The 16579-nt window shown below is 40.7% G+C and overlaps 2 protein-coding genes across 2 annotated transcripts; one reads left to right on the plus strand and one right to left on the minus strand.

Annotated features, from left to right (window-relative positions):
- Positions 1–225: 225 nt before the first annotated feature.
- Positions 226–8503, plus strand: ftr82 (finTRIM family, member 82). Its single transcript, XM_033643985.2, has 7 exons — positions 226–995; positions 2600–2695; positions 2813–3046; positions 5110–5269; positions 5362–5418; positions 5642–5710; positions 7207–8503. Exons 1-7 carry the CDS (start codon positions 405–407, stop codon positions 7725–7727), a joined length of 1728 nt encoding a protein of 575 aa, XP_033499876.1. The 5' UTR covers positions 226–404; the 3' UTR covers positions 7728–8503.
- Positions 8504–12037: 3534 nt separating this feature from the next.
- On the minus strand, positions 12038–15053 carry atp5l (ATP synthase, H+ transporting, mitochondrial F0 complex, subunit g). Its single transcript, XM_033638911.2, has 3 exons — positions 14910–15053; positions 14317–14477; positions 12038–12248 (listed from the first exon to the last, which is right to left on the minus strand). Exons 1-3 carry the CDS (start codon positions 14959–14961, stop codon positions 12150–12152), a joined length of 312 nt encoding a protein of 103 aa, XP_033494802.1. The 5' UTR covers positions 14962–15053; the 3' UTR covers positions 12038–12149.
- Between the last annotated feature and the right edge of the window lie 1526 nt (positions 15054–16579).

Raw genomic sequence — 16579 nt, forward strand, 5'->3', positions numbered from 1 at the left:
ATGAGAAAATCAAGAATAAAGGAAACTGTCAGGAAAATGGAAGCTTTTTTTCTGGCGCACTCGTTGTCACTTGGTGTGCTTTTTACTTTTCATTCATTCTCTGTCTTTTACTCTATGCTCTCTCTCCTCTCCTCTCCTGTGTACCCGCCCTCCTTCTCTCTCCCTCCCTGCTTGTTCAACCTGCTTATCTGAACTGGGCAGGGCTCAATATACTCACAGCACAGGGGGAGGGCCTTGTCTGCTTTCAATCAATAACCTCTGGAATTCAGAAATACAAGTAGGTCCTGTCTCTGGCAGGCTGTACCACACTCTTGAGGGCGGGCTCCCAGGCACACTCGACGGACTCTATCTACTCCTGGCTGTGTGTGTTTTCGCAGGTCTGACTGTGTTTTGAGCCCATCACAATGGCTGATCACACTTCACCAGATTATTTCAGCTGCTCCCTGTGTGTGAACCTACTGAGGGACCCTGTGGCGATCCCCTGTGGCCACAGTTTCTGCATGGACTGCATCAGTGGCTACTGGAACGAGGCTGACTACACAGGGATTTACATTTGTCCCCAGTGCAAGATCACGTTCACCCAGAGGCCAGTGCTGCGGCCCAACGCCACTCTCAGCATGGTGGCTGAGAAGATCAAGAAGAGTGGCTTGAACCTCAACCTCAACACATCCCAGGGGAACATATACGCTGGACCAACCGACGTAGCCTGTGATTTCTGCTCTGGGAAGAAATTAAAGGCTGTAAAGTCCTGTCTTAACTGTCTGGCGTCCTACTGCGAGAAGCACCTGAAGCCACACTACGAATCAGCCACTTTCAAAAGGCATAAGCTGGTGGAGGTGCTGGGAAACCTGGACAGGAAGATCTGCCCGCAGCACCAGAAGTCCCTGGAGCTCTTCTGTCGAACAGACCAGATGTGTATCTGTGCTATCTGCACAGTCAGTGAACACAAGGGCCATGACATCGTCTCTGCTGAGGCAGAGAGGGGTGAGAAACAGGTAAGAAATCCTCCTGTCTCTTTTCAAGGATCCTTTTAATAGATTAAACACTCAAAGCCACATGAGCAGTATAATTATAGTACAAATCTTTAAATCATCTTCTCAGAGAGGTAAAGATTTCATGTCAGGAAGATATTCAGTACGTGAGAGAAACCACAAGCTGTCGAGGCGGGGTGGGGGTTTCCGGCACAACTTCACCTACTTCCAAGGTGCATGGAGGAGGCAAAGAGGTCAAAACTCCAGCAACACTTTTAGAATAACTTTATTGTAATACAAAGATTTTAAGATCAGCATGACCCCAAGGAAGGCAAGATGCCGAAACACGTTGATCTTGTCATGTGTTAAGTTTTGACCGCTTTAGAATCTCTCTTACTTCAACTGTAATATGTTTTACAGACTGATAAACCTCTAAAAACAGGCAAATACATGATACGTTAGATTATACAGTCACTGGAGTATTTTGAGTTATAACAAACAGGCTGTTTTTCCCAACTCCTGCCCCTGCGCTACGACTGGCGCCTGTACTTTGACCCATTTCACCAACGCTATCAGCTAAACTGGCAGGCCTTCACCGCCAAAACAAAATCCAGCTCTCTGATTAGCTGTATGAAGGCAGGGGGGAGTGTCTTAGAGCCTCTGAAAGCTGCTTTTCACAGAATGTGGTGTTCCAGCTGTGGGATAGATACACAGAAACTTCCTTTCGCTGCGCTGGTTCCCACCTGTGGGAGTGGGGCTATAATGATACTGGAATGCCAGGGAGTCAAGGCCTTCAGCACCTCATGATCCACCTATCAGGATGTCGTAACCACATTCAAATGACTCACGGATCACACTGTCGGTAAAAGGATGTTCAGGAGATAACAGTGTCATCAGATACTGTTGTATAAATCAGAGCAATTCTAGTTTTTATGCGCGAGTAATTCAGGAGTGTTTTTATGGCAGCCAGGATTTTTAGGGCAAGATGAAGTCATAATTCATCCTTCAGTTTTCTTTACAACACAGGGAATCTGGTTTCTCTCATCTAAAGATTTACAACCTGAGTCTCACACATCTCACTCCATCTCCCGCTCTCTCCCCTCCCCCTCTCATGTTCACTCCCCCCTTCCTAGATTCCCCACATTCCTCAAGCTTATCTTGAAGAATGGGTTGGTGGGCTTGAGTAAAAGCTGAATTAGAAGCCCTCTATTCGGTGTGTCAGTGCTGCGTGCACCTTGAAACATCTCTTTAAAAGTCAGGCAGCGGTAGATTCACATTCCTAACATGGCCAGAATTCCACTACAGATTTTTCCCCCCCTCTCCCTCTGAGATAAAAGCTGGCTGTATTAAGAAGATTCTTTGAGCAGGGGTTTATTAGACATGCCGAAGGGCCTCCCCAGATATTCCTTGATGAGAAAGAATGTTTTTACTGAACCAACAAATATGGGGCTTTATTTGTCACACAATAAAACAGCATGACATTCGACTACAGCTTAAAAATCTAATTTAATGCAACTTTTATTATTCTTAACACTGCATAATAAATTAAAGGAGGCCAGCCAGCATGGGAACTCATGCCTAACAAAACAGTGGAATAGATGGGCGTGTTGTGTGCTTTTATCCTGCAGAAACTCTTGGGAATCTCCCAAGCTGAGATTAGACAAAAATGCCAGGAGAGGGTGAAGGAGCTGGAGGAACTAAAGACTGCTGTGGATTCACTGAAGGTAAAGATTATTAAGATTTTCTATTTTTAATTTCATGCATGGAAAAAAAAAAGACGTTGCATTTCACCAGAGCTGCGTCTTGTGTAAACCACTGACACCTCTGATTGCTCTGTGCAGAACTCGGCCCAGAGAGCCATGGTGGAAAGCCAGAAGATGTTTGAGGACATGATCCGCTCCATTGAGAGGATGAGGTCAGAGGTCACCAAGCTGATCGGTATCAATGAGAAGGCTGCTTTCAACCAGGCCGAGGCTTTGATCGAGAGACTTGAACAAGAGATCGATGAACTGAAGAAAAAGGAGACCGGCCTCAAGCAGCTCTACAGCACTGAGGACCACATCCACTTTTTGCAGGTAATGTACAGCTGGAGAGCAACTGTTGAAACAGAAATACATGGCGTGAGGGGGCCTAAAACCTGAAGTAATGAGCACATACGGGCAGTGTTGGGGAAGCTACTTTGAAAGCATAGTTTGCAAGTGACCAGTTACTTTACACTAGAAGAAGTTTAAGGTTCTGTATTTAATCGTTGTCAATAGGTGATCAGGTTGTAACGTAACTTAGAAACTGAGACTTTGTTGGTTGCCTTTAGCTGCCTGTGGTCTGACTTCTATGTAAGGGAATTGGAAAAATTCAAAAGATGTGCAACAGTGGCAAACATTTGCAAAGTAATGGAGTCCCCTAATGTGAACACAACCGGCACCCACCACAATAGAGTCCACACACGTTGTTTCTGTTGCATACATTTTGTAGCAGTAGCCCAGCACAGACAGTTTCACTTAGTGCCCTTTAGCAGCCCAAATTTAGCCAGAGCAAGACATAGTGCTCTCTCAACTGCCCTAAGTCCCGCCCGATCAGCATGTTTTTCTGTTGCTGCCCTTACATACACCAGCCACAAGTCCTCTATGAACCCCAGTGCTAGGGTTTATACTCGCTGAGTTTGAGTTGCTCCAGTGGCTGAGGTCCAAGCTGCTGTCCACTCCTCTCTTGGGGAAGTAGTGTCGTAGAAGCGGGGAGTGAGACGGAGGGTTGGTAGGCTGTGCTAGCAGGCTAACTCCAACAGAACCTTTAAACTAAGGCAAAGCTAACCTAATGAGAAATCTAGTTTGCTTAATTAAAGCTACTCAGAAAAAGTAGTTCAAATGACTTGTGATGTTAAATTATAACAAAATACAATAAAAAGTAACATGCCAGCATAAAATACATCTTTTTTTTCTTTTTTTTTTCAACTTTTGATTATTTCCCTCCATGACCCTTCCCTGGGCCCTGTACAAATTTACCGATTTAAATATTTCGCTAATGTTAATACAGACAGAACTTATAAACACAGTGATTTCATTAACAGCAGTACTTTTTGTTATATGCCGTCTGTCTTGTTCATGTGTTGAAGGCTTTTTCTACACAGACTGCACTAAAAGACGCCTGAGGGATGCCATTAGAGCCAAAAATTGCGACTACCCCATGGCTAGACACCAGTGAATTTCATAATGCTAATGATTCCTTATTACACATAGAGGGCGTTAAACACATTAACTCTTTGGTTGGCGGGGGGCAGATACAGAAACTCAACTAAAGGGAAGCTTTAAAGTATCCTGGTCTCAAAAAGGATAAAGACTTCACATGTTTTCAGTGATTTGACTCTGTTTTCTGTAGGCATCCTTATTTTTCTCACAGTTTTCATTTTGTGTTCTTACCCTTTAGCTGTCATGTTATTATTTAGTTTATATGACTGCCTCCCATTGGTTGCTGCGACTATATGGGTGAGGCCACGCCCTTGTTGTCTGCTCTTAAGGCCCTGAGGAAGACTGACAGTGGTCACAATATATTGGCTCTTTTAATGATTTAGCAGCTACAATAAAGGCTTTTGAATGTTTCCTTCCTCACTGATATGTTGGTGGAGTGCCTGGAATGACCTCTTGTGTATTCTGTACAAAACTGGTTGTAGTTTCAGAAGTTAACCACACTTAAAATGGCAAAAAGTAGTTTAACTATTTGAATTATTATGCAGATACGAATCTAGCTGAGCTGCCAAAAATTTGTAGTCGAACTACTACTTTAATAGTAGTAGTTCACAATGGGTGTGGTTTTTAATAGGACAGCCTACTTACACAGGTTGTACATGATTACAATGGCAGTGTAACGACAGTCCTTCGTATTAATTTGGGCGTTCCGAAACAAGCAGTTGAAGCGTTAATAGCAGCACTTATTATGAATGGAAATTTTGATTGACAAAAAATGTCCCCATCTTTGGATGTCCCTCTCACTGTGAATTGAGTTTTGAAGTGATGTGTTTTAAACACTTTGAAAACCATGTTTCATGTGTTTAAGTACAATTGGTTAAACTCTATGTGTTGCTCAGATAGCTCACATTGATGTCTATTTGTCCTCGTCATGACGCCTGTTTTTCTCTTCCCATCAGAACTTCAACTACCTCTGCACCCCCACTGATGACGGCTTCATACCCAGAGTGACCGTGAACCCCGACTTCTCCTTCGGGGCTGTCAGGAAAGCTGTGGCTGAGATCAAGGATCGCCTGGAGGAGTTTGGCAGAGAGGAGCTGCTGAGGATCTCCAAGTCAGGTGTGACCTCATCAGCAAAAACACTTCTACATGACAGGCAGAAAACACACACAAAAACCCAGTTTGCTAAATATGAATGTTCTGTCTTTCAGTGAGCGAGGTCCCAGTGTACACTACAGAGAGTCGAACATTGGACAGGAGGAGCAGAGGTGAGTTCTGTAGCGATATAAGACTGCCGGAGGTTAATTATTATTGAGGTTGATGATGTAGTCACTGTAAATTGTCAGAGGCAATCCCACAAAGGGATTGCATGAGAGTGTTTAGTTAATAACACTGCAGAAAAAACACATTGACGAAAGAATTAAAGGTATGTGTGTGTGAGTGGGTGTGTGCAGATCACGTTGACCTTACACTGTGCTTCTTCATGTGCAGGCAAAGAAGTGGTGGACAACACCCCTTCTCCTCCTCCAGAGCCAAAGAGCAGAGCAGATTTTGTGAAATGTAAGTTACGTTGTTTGCCTGAAATATAAAAATTCAACTCACTAGATAGATAGATAGATAGATAGATAGATAGATAGATAGATAGATAGATAGATAGACTGATTGACCTCAATAAGATGCAAAATTTACCGAAATAAGGCACAAAATTACCTCACAGAGACCTAAACTAATACAGACAGACACAAAACAAACACAAGGAGACACACAATTTCAACATAATGACATAAAACAACTAAAAAAGACACAAAGTTACCTCAAAGAGACACAAAATTGCCTCAGTAAGAGACTAAATTACCTCAAAGAGACCCACACAACTACAAAAAGACACATAACAACCACAAGGAAATATAAAATGACTACAAAGGGATACAAAACGACAAAAAGGCATAACATTACGTCAAAGGGACACAAATGAGAGACCCATAAAGACATAATATTATGTTGCAAAGACCTAAACTACTAGAAACAGACACCAAACAACCACAAGAAGACACAAAATGATGATAGGGCGACAGAAAACGACAGAAAATTATCCCAGTAAGTGACAAAATTACCTCAAAGAGACCACTACAAATAGACAATTACAAATAGATGTAAAACAACCACAAAGAGACACAAAATGACAACTAAGGCATAAAATTACATCAAAGAGACACAAGTTTACTGCAAATTCACCATGTAAAACAGAGGTTGGTTGACGTAGCCACCATTGGTTTGTGGACTCTGGTTTGGAAGCCTCGAGTTTGGCATTTTTGCCATTGCCATCTGGGGGGTTTTGGAACCAGTGAGTGTAGAGATAACCCTAACGCTAGCTGCTAGCTTGGTTAGCACGATGCATTTACATCCAGTGTTGGGGAGTAGTGAACTACATGTAATTAAACTAGTAGTTTATTAGCTTGCTGGTCGTTCAACTACATTCGTACATGATTTAACGAGTTGACTACAAGTAGTCAAGGACTCAAAGACCTGGCCCATATATTTTTTTTTTGGGGGGGGGGGGGGGGGGGGTTTACAGTGCTTCCCCACTGTAATTGAATCTCCTTTGTTAACAGTTAGTCATAAGTACTGATAAGTATTGAATTTGTTGCCTGCTATATTTGGAGTTACCATGGTGCAACAAATCCTCCTGGACTCTAGTTTCTGAATGCAGGTGTCTGACTGATGGAAACAAAAGCTGCAAAGCTACGTTTTCAAAGTAGCTTTCCCGACACTGAGGATAACATACATCATACACTAGACAAGTGTTTGCAAGTGTGCAAATTTGTTGAAGGGTTTTGTTTTCTTATGCAAAGAGTTGGAGTGTAAAGATGTTCAAACACACTATGTGCAATGTTACTGAAGGGGCAGAACAGAGAGAAGATTTGTTGAGACAAAAGCTATAAAGAGAGTTATCTGTTAGTCAGAGGTGAGGTGTTGTGGGGAGTCATTGCTTTGGGCAGGACTTTAATTCAGTTACCAAATAAAGACTATAAACTGTATTGATTCTTCTCCTGCAGACTTCTGCCAGCTGAAGATGGACCCTAGCACGGCCTACAAGGAGCTGTACGTCTCTGACAACAGCAGAAAAGTCATCCGCACCAGGGAGCTGCAGCCCTACGGAGACAACCCAGAGCGCTTCGACAGCTTTGCCCAGGTGCTGTGCCGGGAGGCCCTGTCAGGAGGCCGCTTCTACTGGGAGATCGAGTGGAGCGGGGAGTTCTCCATCGGAGTGGCCTACAGGAGCATCAGCAGGAAGGGCAAAGGCTCGCTGTGTCTGCTGGGCTACAACGACAAATCCTGGAGTCTGCTCTGCTCTGACAACGGTTACTCTGCCTGGCACAACCGGGTGGACAAAGCCGTCAGCGGCCCCCACTCCCCCAGAATAGGCGTGTACCTGGACCACACTGCGGGTGTCCTGGCGTTTTACAGCATAGGCAACACCATGACCCTCCTGCATAGGTTCGAAACCACGTTTGTTGAGCCTCTGTATCCAGGCTTTGGAGTTGGAACCTCAGTCAAGATCTGCAATGTGAAGTAACCACTGATATCCGAGCTGTCGTTTTAAAATATCCTCCACGTGTTTCTCATAATATACAGCAGTGCTTTTGGAATATATATTTTTGCAGAACTGTACCAAACCACATTACTGAAGTTATATTTGAAGAAAAATGTTCCTCCTCAGTGTGTTCATACATTTTTTTTAACGCTACACATCACGTATTACGTTTTGCATTTTGCTGTCAAATCACGTTTTCATGATAGTTTACGAAAACATTATTAAAACACATAATCACACAAGTACAATATGAAGTGTTATCCCTTTTAGCATCTGATCATAACTGCTGGATAATATTATGACATGTCTTTATGTTAAAAACGTCTCACTGAGCCAGACCTGTAAATGTTATATGTTGTATGTGTATATAATGTATGTCTATAATAAATGTACCTGGAGATAACCTGGGGTACATTTTCTCATGAGGATTTTTAGGACTGCATAATTCATTTAAAACATCGCAACCTTGTGATCATCTGAGTAATACAGTAACATTCATTTTGGTGCATTAACAGGTATTATTTTGGTTTCAACACATTTTCAATAACATATTTCACTGTCATGTTCTGATATTATCTGATAGTTGTCGCATCAGTTGCTGAAAGTCTGCAGTTTTTTTTTCACTTGAACTAACCCTTATTTAATTGGATGTATGTTTACTTATATAATGGAAAACCAGAGTATAATTGATATCAAGAAAAGACTTGTTTTGTAATAAAATTATTCCATAGTTCTAAATAAAGAGCTGAATGAGTGGATTTCTGTGGTTTTGAGATTTTCTATTTCTACATTTAAAAAAACATAAAGAATGGTGTTATATCTATATTACTAATTTAAAAGTCTTTTTGGATTAGAAATAATAGGTCTGGGATTTAAATGAGAAGATAGCTACGATTCTTGTTTGTCCTTTAACAAAGGCGAGGTCTGACAAATTTCAAACTTAACAGTATCAACAGAGATAGAACTTGAACTTTTAATATATGTAACTGGGATGTGAACCATTCAGTTTATAATTACAAGCAAGGGCGTAGGTTTTCTTTCAACATTGAAGGGGGGTACATACAGTCAGGTCCATAATTATTTGGACAATGATACAGTTGTCATCATTTTGGCTTTGTACACCACCACAATGGGTTTTAAATGAAACAATGAATACCTGCTTAAAGTGCAGACTCTCAGCTTTCATTTAAGCCTTTTTTCAAAAATGTAGTATGAACCGTGTAGGAATGACAACCATTTCTTCACACAGTCCCCCAACTTTAAGGGCTCATAAGTATTTGGACAAACTAACATAATCATCAATTAAACAGTCAGTTTTAATACTTGGTTGCAAAGATGCTGGGCTTCTTCCCTGGTGATGCTCTGCCAGCCCTTTACTGCAGCCGTCTGCACTTCCTGCTTGTGTTTTGGGTGTTTTGCCCTCAATTTTGGCTTCAGCAAGAGAAACGCATGCTCAATTGGATTCAGGTCAGATGATATGACTTGACCATTGCAGAACATTCTACTTCTTTGCCTTAAAAATGTCTTTGGTTGCTTTTGCAATATGCTTCAGGTGAATGTCCAACTGCACTGTGAAGCATCGTCCAATGAGTTTTGAAGCAATTGGTTGAATCTGAGCAGATAATGGTGCCCCAAACACTTCAGCTTTCATCCTGCTGCTCTTGTCAGCAGTCACATCATCAATAAATACAAGAGAACCAGTTCCACTGGCAGCCATACATGGCCATGACATAACAGTACCTCCACCATGCTTCACTGATGAGGTGGTGTGCGTTGGATCATGAGCAGTTCCTTCCCTTCTTCCTTCTCTTGTCTTCCCATCATTCTGGTAGTTGATCTTTGTTTTATCTGTCCATAGTATGCTGTTCCACAACTGTACAGGCTTTTTAGATGGTTTTTGACAAACTCTAATCTGGCCTTCCATTTTTAAGGCTAACCAATGGTTTGCATCTTGTGATAAACCCTTTGTATTTATTCTAGTGAAGTCTTGTCTTGCTGACAAGAGCAGCAGGATGAAAGCTGAAGTGTTTGGGGCACCATTATCTGCTCAGATTCAACCAAATGCTTCAAAACTCATTGGACGATGCTTCACAGTGCAGTTGGACAATGACCTGAAGCATACTGCAAAAGCAACCAAAGACATTTTTAAGGCAAAGAAGTGGAATGTTCTGCAATGGCCAAGTCATATCATCTGACCTGAATCCAATTGAGCATGCGTTTCTCTTGCTGAAGCCAAAACTGAGGGCAAAACATCCAAAACACAAGCAGAAAGTGCAGGCGGCTACAGTAAAGGGCTGGTAGAGCATCACCAGGGAAAAAACCCAGCATCTGATGATGCCTATGTGTCCAACACTTCAGGCAGTCATTGACTGTAAAGGATTTGCAACCAAGTATTAAAACTGACTGTTTAATTGATGATTATGTTAGTTTGTCCAAATACTTATGAGCCCTTAAAGTTGGGGGACTGTGTGAAGAAATGGTTGTAATTCCTACACGGTTCATACTACATTTTTGAAAAAAGCCTTAAATGAAAGCTGAGAGTCTGCACTTTAAGCAGGTATTCATTATTTCATTTAAAACCCATTGTGGTGGTGTACAGAGCCAAAATGATGACAACTGTATCATTGTCCAAATAATTATGGACCTGACTGTATGTATAGGGGGCTTGGGGTAAATTTTGAGCGTCAAACACAATTGTCATGCACCAGTTTGTGCCTTATATCCATCAATTTATGCATCTGCTACTTTGCTACTTGCATGTGTTTGGAAAATACCTGTGGATCACCTGCTTCTCGGGACTTGTCCCCTCCAAAATCACCTGAAACAACCTGGGCTAACACAAGTTACAGCTGCAACACTACTCCAACATTGACATTACTAACTGCTCCCTCTGTTGGTTAGTTACAGGAACTGAACCGCAATAAATATCTAATCATCTCTGTCACTTATGGGTCCAGTGCGCATCAGTCAATTCATAGTCAAGCTGCCAGAATAACAGCAACACTTCTGTCTTAACAGTATCTCTAAAAACAATTCAGGCGTCAGAAAATAAGACAATAACTCTTGGACAGCAATATGCTGCATTACAACACATGTATTGCACTGTAAATCTTGTCCAAACAACATCTTATTGATATACTGTATGTCCAAAACCAGCTCATTATGTATATTTATCTTAGGGTGTAAAACCCTAGATTGCTTTGGAAGCACAAACATGGTAAAGACATGTGCAAGTATTTGTTTTCTTTATGTACCACTGGTTTTCCCAGCAGAAATTAGAGAGGAGGACATACAGTGTTTGCATGACTGCCTTTAGAAATTATTGGTTTAACACTTTGAAACCAGGAGTGACACCACTTTACTTGCTTTCAGATACCTTTTGCAAGTTTTTAAACCTTTAAACCTTGAGCAAACGGGTGTGATTTCTTTCAGAAATGGGGAAAGGCAATGAGCAACTTAGGGAAAAACTACATTTAAAGTTTATATTTTTGTTTTAAAATTATGTTACAGAATTATTATAATTTTTAGGCACTCTTTCCGGGTTATTTCCATGTTTGTTTGTTTTTAACTGTCCTCCTTTCTTTTCTTAAATATATTTTTTTTAATTTTCTCTTTTTACGATTTTTTTGGTTCATTTCTTCTTTCGTTGCTCCTTTTCCCCATGTTTTTAAAAGATATCAAACCAGTTTGCTCAGGTTTCAAAAGGTTAAAATGAAAAACATTTTAGGGCAACTGGGTGCCCTTATTTTCGGTTTAAGTCAACAGTCTTATGTATGGTGAACTGCAGGTTTTTTTGGGGGGACAGGGACTTTTAGGGGGTCTAACCAGTAGATCAGAAGATTTATGTAAAATCTTTTTATCGCTAATTATACCCTAATTTCCCATGTAAGTAACTCAGCCTTCGCATGTGAATAAATATTAGGTGTGTTAAGTCCATCGGACCCCAGATTGGACCCTTTGGTGGGCCGGTTCTGGCCCGTGGACCATATGTTTGACACCCGTTTTAACCAGTAGGAGACGGACAATAGTAAGCCCCTGAGACTGAGGCTGAAATTCAGCCATCAGAAATTTATTTTCTCACTTATACCTGAGTTTTTCCCACAGTGGCGGTTCAAAATGTCCTCTGTGAAAAAACGTCTATTCCACTGTGTATAAACCATACCAAAAAAATTAAATATACTGGGAAAAAAAGTGTCCTTCAGACTTTTATTCATATTACCTTTAACTGTACACTCACATTTTTCAAACACATGCATATTCTACACAGAGCAAGGAGTCAGAGGACAAAACTGTCACTTGTAACAATAGATATCTGTTTATTGGTTCCCAGGATTCTTGCAGGAGGTTGAGCATATAACGCTCAAAAGAAGAAGAAGAAAAAAAAAAAGCATGACAGTCCGTATTTTAGACATCATAGCCAACGATGCCTCCTTTGCCGATGCACTCTCCAATGTAGAACCACATTAACACTTCAGTGGCCACCAGTCCGTTCCTCGCAGCATCCTGTGAGGAAACAAAACATTTAGTTAGATTTGTTTCTGGAACAATCAAGTATATTGTGATGTTGGACACAGATGACAATCTTCAGGGTTTCTACAGCTTGAGGCAAGTTAGATTTAAGACTTCTAAATACTTTTGTTGCCCAAATATTTACTGTAACATAAAACACCTGCTTCCACAGTCCCGTCAGAACCTTAAGACATGTTCTATGACTTACTTTTGACAACAGCATTATTTAAAATATCCTGTTTCACTGACACTGATCAATAATGATGAGACTCCATTATTCTGATTACACAATACCTCCTCAAGTACTACTCTACAAAACACATAATACATCATGACACATTTTGTTTTGTGTTTTATATTTTGCTTAAATATAATTATTCAAAGCAAAAAAAATGTCAGAAACTTTAAGTGAACTCATTTTATAGTTAAGTATAAGCCAGCTCCCTATGTAGATAATTGTAGTTGATTTGCCCGGATTTTTCTGAGCTGTATCGCTGAGATTTTGGCCTCCACTCCAATTCATAAACCTCACTGTAAACGAATTACACTAGAAAGAGAGGTCTATGGGTGACTAAGACATTAATGCTGGGAGAAAAAAAAAAAATACAATTATATGTTATTTTTTAGTGCTTGGTTGTATCAAAGTGGCAGCACTAGAATTTTACAACTTAGGCAAAAAAATTAACAATGTGCATAGCTAGATCCTGCGAGGAATAAGTGGGCATCTATCACAATTTTTGGAGACTTATGCTGGCCTTACACCAAACAACTTTTCAAGCAATTTCACTGTTGCAGACAAATTTCTAATTTTGAGATAAAATCATAGGAAGCTCATGGTAACCACTGTCAACAACCAGTAGCTGCACTCTCTCCAGCACCAAACAGAGCAGCAAACTGGAAAGAAAATAAAAACAGAGGGGACTCCAGGGAGGCGCAAGAACATGAGCAAGTCTTGTCATGAACAAGTGGCGTTGTGGAGTGAAGATTGTCTCTTTAATGTGTCCTCCCATTTGTATCATCACAGGTTAATCTAGCACAAGGTGACGCTTAGACTGCATTACTCAAAATCAAAATTAATCCTTCAGTGTCTCCCAAAGTGCCGCCCTGCTGTAGGCTCACTCGCACATCTTTTCTGGTTTTGTCTGACATTATACAACATTTGGACTGCAATTTTTAAGTGGCTCTCAAAAGCCTATAGACACATTCAGCCCGACCACAACGTGGCCATCTTTGGTCGCTCTGCAGAGACTTTTGAGCTGCCATACAACATGCAGGTTACTGTGCATGAAACACTGGTGGTTGCTAGGAAAATTATTCTCCTCACCCGAAAGTCTACCATTCCCCCTGTTTTGCACATTGGCTCAGGAAAATGTTGTCTATAACACAAACTGAAAAACTGCGCCTGTACAAATCCAATACACAGAATAGATCTGAGAAAATTTGGGGATCCTTCTTGGCACAGTGTCGCATTATCCTGCAACCATAGAGACTCTGATCTGCCTGGCTACATGAGTGTGACTGGTGTTTACCTCAATCGCTCATTTATGTTGCTTTGCCTTTCACTCAAGACATTACTATTGTCAAAGTGTATTTGCATACATTTTTAAACACTGCATTGTTTAGTGTGTCCTTTCTTTCATTGAAAAATTTAAAGTATTAAAAAAAAAGTTTGACAAATCATCTTCAGACATGAGAGTGTCAGACTTCAGTCTTTTCTGAGTGTTCTCGTGTGTGGTGGGTATTTGTATTCAAGGCGTTTCCTACTCTACCAGGATATTAGAAAGTGTCCACATCTTGTTATTTTGAACGTTCACTTAGTTACAACAACCTGTCAATGAATCGAGGAGACAAGTCCTGAGAAGCAGGTCTAAAAGTAGCATGGCACATACTGTATAAAGTGGTGATTTAACTTTACACATTTGTATTGGGCTGATGATATAGCATGTCATGTATTTTAATAACAAATACCTGATATATTTTGAACCAATCTTTGGGGACCAACAGAAAGTCTCTCTATCCTCACACACAAACACAACAGGGCCTGTCTGTCAATAACACTCACCCTCACTGTGAGTTGACCGAGACGTCCTGACTGGACAGCCTTGAGGACGTTAGCGGCCCCTTGGATGGCCTTGGGGATGTCAGCAGGGGAAGGGGGGACAAGCTCCACACGGGCATAGTACCAGAAGGTCTGTAGCCGAGGTTTTGATGCGGTGACAGCGGCTACGAGAGAAGAAATAATGCAATTAGGAGTCTGGTGTCCTATGCTGCGGCAAAAGTTAGCTTTCAGTTGCACAGCTCCTCGCATGCCGGTTGGTAGCTTTAGCCACTTAGCTACATGACTTGTGCTAATAAAGTGTGAACATGCAAGCTAGCAAGCTAAATAATATTTGGGAAGACAAAAAAATAGCAACATGAAATCTCAACATAGTATGTTCTGCACCGTGTAGCATTAGCTAGCTAGCATTACACTCACTTCATTCATCGATTGAATGAACAGAATGTACTGTTAGCTAGCTTTGTTAGCTAGCTAGGTCTCGGTGCAGTTGACAGCAACGACCTAGCAGCGTCTTGTCAATAAAGATTATACAGCATACAATTTAATCCCACATTGTAAATAAATATTATGTTTGCTAAAACATTAAATTAACTTACCGCCGACTAGCGAAGGTACTTTAGCGACCAGTTTTTGCACTGCCTGTGCCATGTTGAAGCGTTTGTCGATGCTAACTGCCCCCCGCTAGCCGACTGAATGTCACCTCCAGGTGAAGGACCCCTAGCTGCAGCTGACCACAGAACTGCCTGAACAGAAACAGCTGCGGTTTCTATTTATATCGTTTATGGGTTTGCCTCATAAATGTCAAGTTGAAAAGTCACTAAGTACAAGTACTGTAGTGTAATTTTGAGATACTTATACTTTACTTGAGTACTTCAATTTTATGCAAATGTATACTTCTACTCCACTACATTTGTGTGATAGTAGTTAGTTGCTTATCAGATCGAGATTTTAATACAAAATGAACTCAACACAGAAAGTAAGGAAATTTGTGTTTGGTGGATTAAAAGCCTGTTCATTTCCCTTTTAAATGGTGCCACATTTGTACGGAACATCCATTTGTGGGATGAGCAGCAGAGCTGAGTATGTGGGTTGCACCCATGAAAAAGTTGCCAAATCTCCTCTGCCAATACCAAACAGCTTTTTCATGGCTTTAATATACGGTAAGATCAGTTACATAAAAATCTTGGGTTATAGTTACATACATTCTGTTAAAATACTTATGGCACATCATCATTCTTACATTAGTCTGGAAACTTGTATTTTAGGAGCCATTTTACCTGTGTGTTCATATTTTGCATGTAGCTGTGTGTGTATTGTGTTTACAGACTACACCATTTTTGACCACTAGGTGGAAGTGTGTGCATGGAATATAAGGTAATACTGGTAACAGGTGACATTATTCAGGTATTTTATGGTCACGGTGGAGGGGGAAGTCATTTTGAGCATTTTAATTTCCGGAGACATAGATAAAGTACAGCACAGAATAAACAGCCAAATTAATCTGGATAAATTCACATGCACATCAAGTCACCAAGGTAATCTATTTGTCTGTATCACCATTTAAAATTAATGGGAACATCTGCCAAAGATACTTAATGGTTTAAGACATTAGCTTAACACTTTTCACCAATGCAAGTGACTGTATTGGGACATTTGAATGTGATGGACAGTCAACATGTATCTTGTCATGCTGTCATTAATTTTCAAGTGGCCCTTTTATGTGTTTGTTATGCATTAGTTGATGTAATCTTTTGGAGATCAACATGGCAGATGGTTGGTGAATGTCTAGAAACACAAGTGAGATTACACATTAAGATTTTTTTCATCACTACTATATTTGCTCTCAATTACATTCTCAAAAAAAGGGGGGCACATGGATCAATACTTTAAAACACCGTACACCAACATACAGTCATTTACAGCATAACCCTCTGAATTATAGCAACCCATATTCAAACAGAATGTTAAATGGAGTCGTACTACAAACTGCATCATACATAATAAGTGGTCCCATGTCATTACTCATATCCATGGACTGCTCAACATTCAGCTCTCACTCTAATTGTTATGATCAAAAACAACAAGAAAGAAGAAGGGAAAAAGGGATTGCTTCCTGACCTTCTATTACTTTTTGGTTTCTTCCTTTCTTCTTTTTTTTTAATTTTAAATAGCTTGCTTCATGTTTTTTTCACTTTCTTTCATCGTTTTTGTTATGTCCCCCCACGCCTCCCCCACCCTCTATGTTATTAATATTTACCTATGTACT

Source organism: Epinephelus lanceolatus, chromosome 11, assembly GCF_041903045.1.
Source record: "Epinephelus lanceolatus isolate andai-2023 chromosome 11, ASM4190304v1, whole genome shotgun sequence".
In the NCBI taxonomy this organism is placed as follows: Eukaryota; Metazoa; Chordata; class Actinopteri; order Perciformes; family Serranidae; genus Epinephelus; species Epinephelus lanceolatus.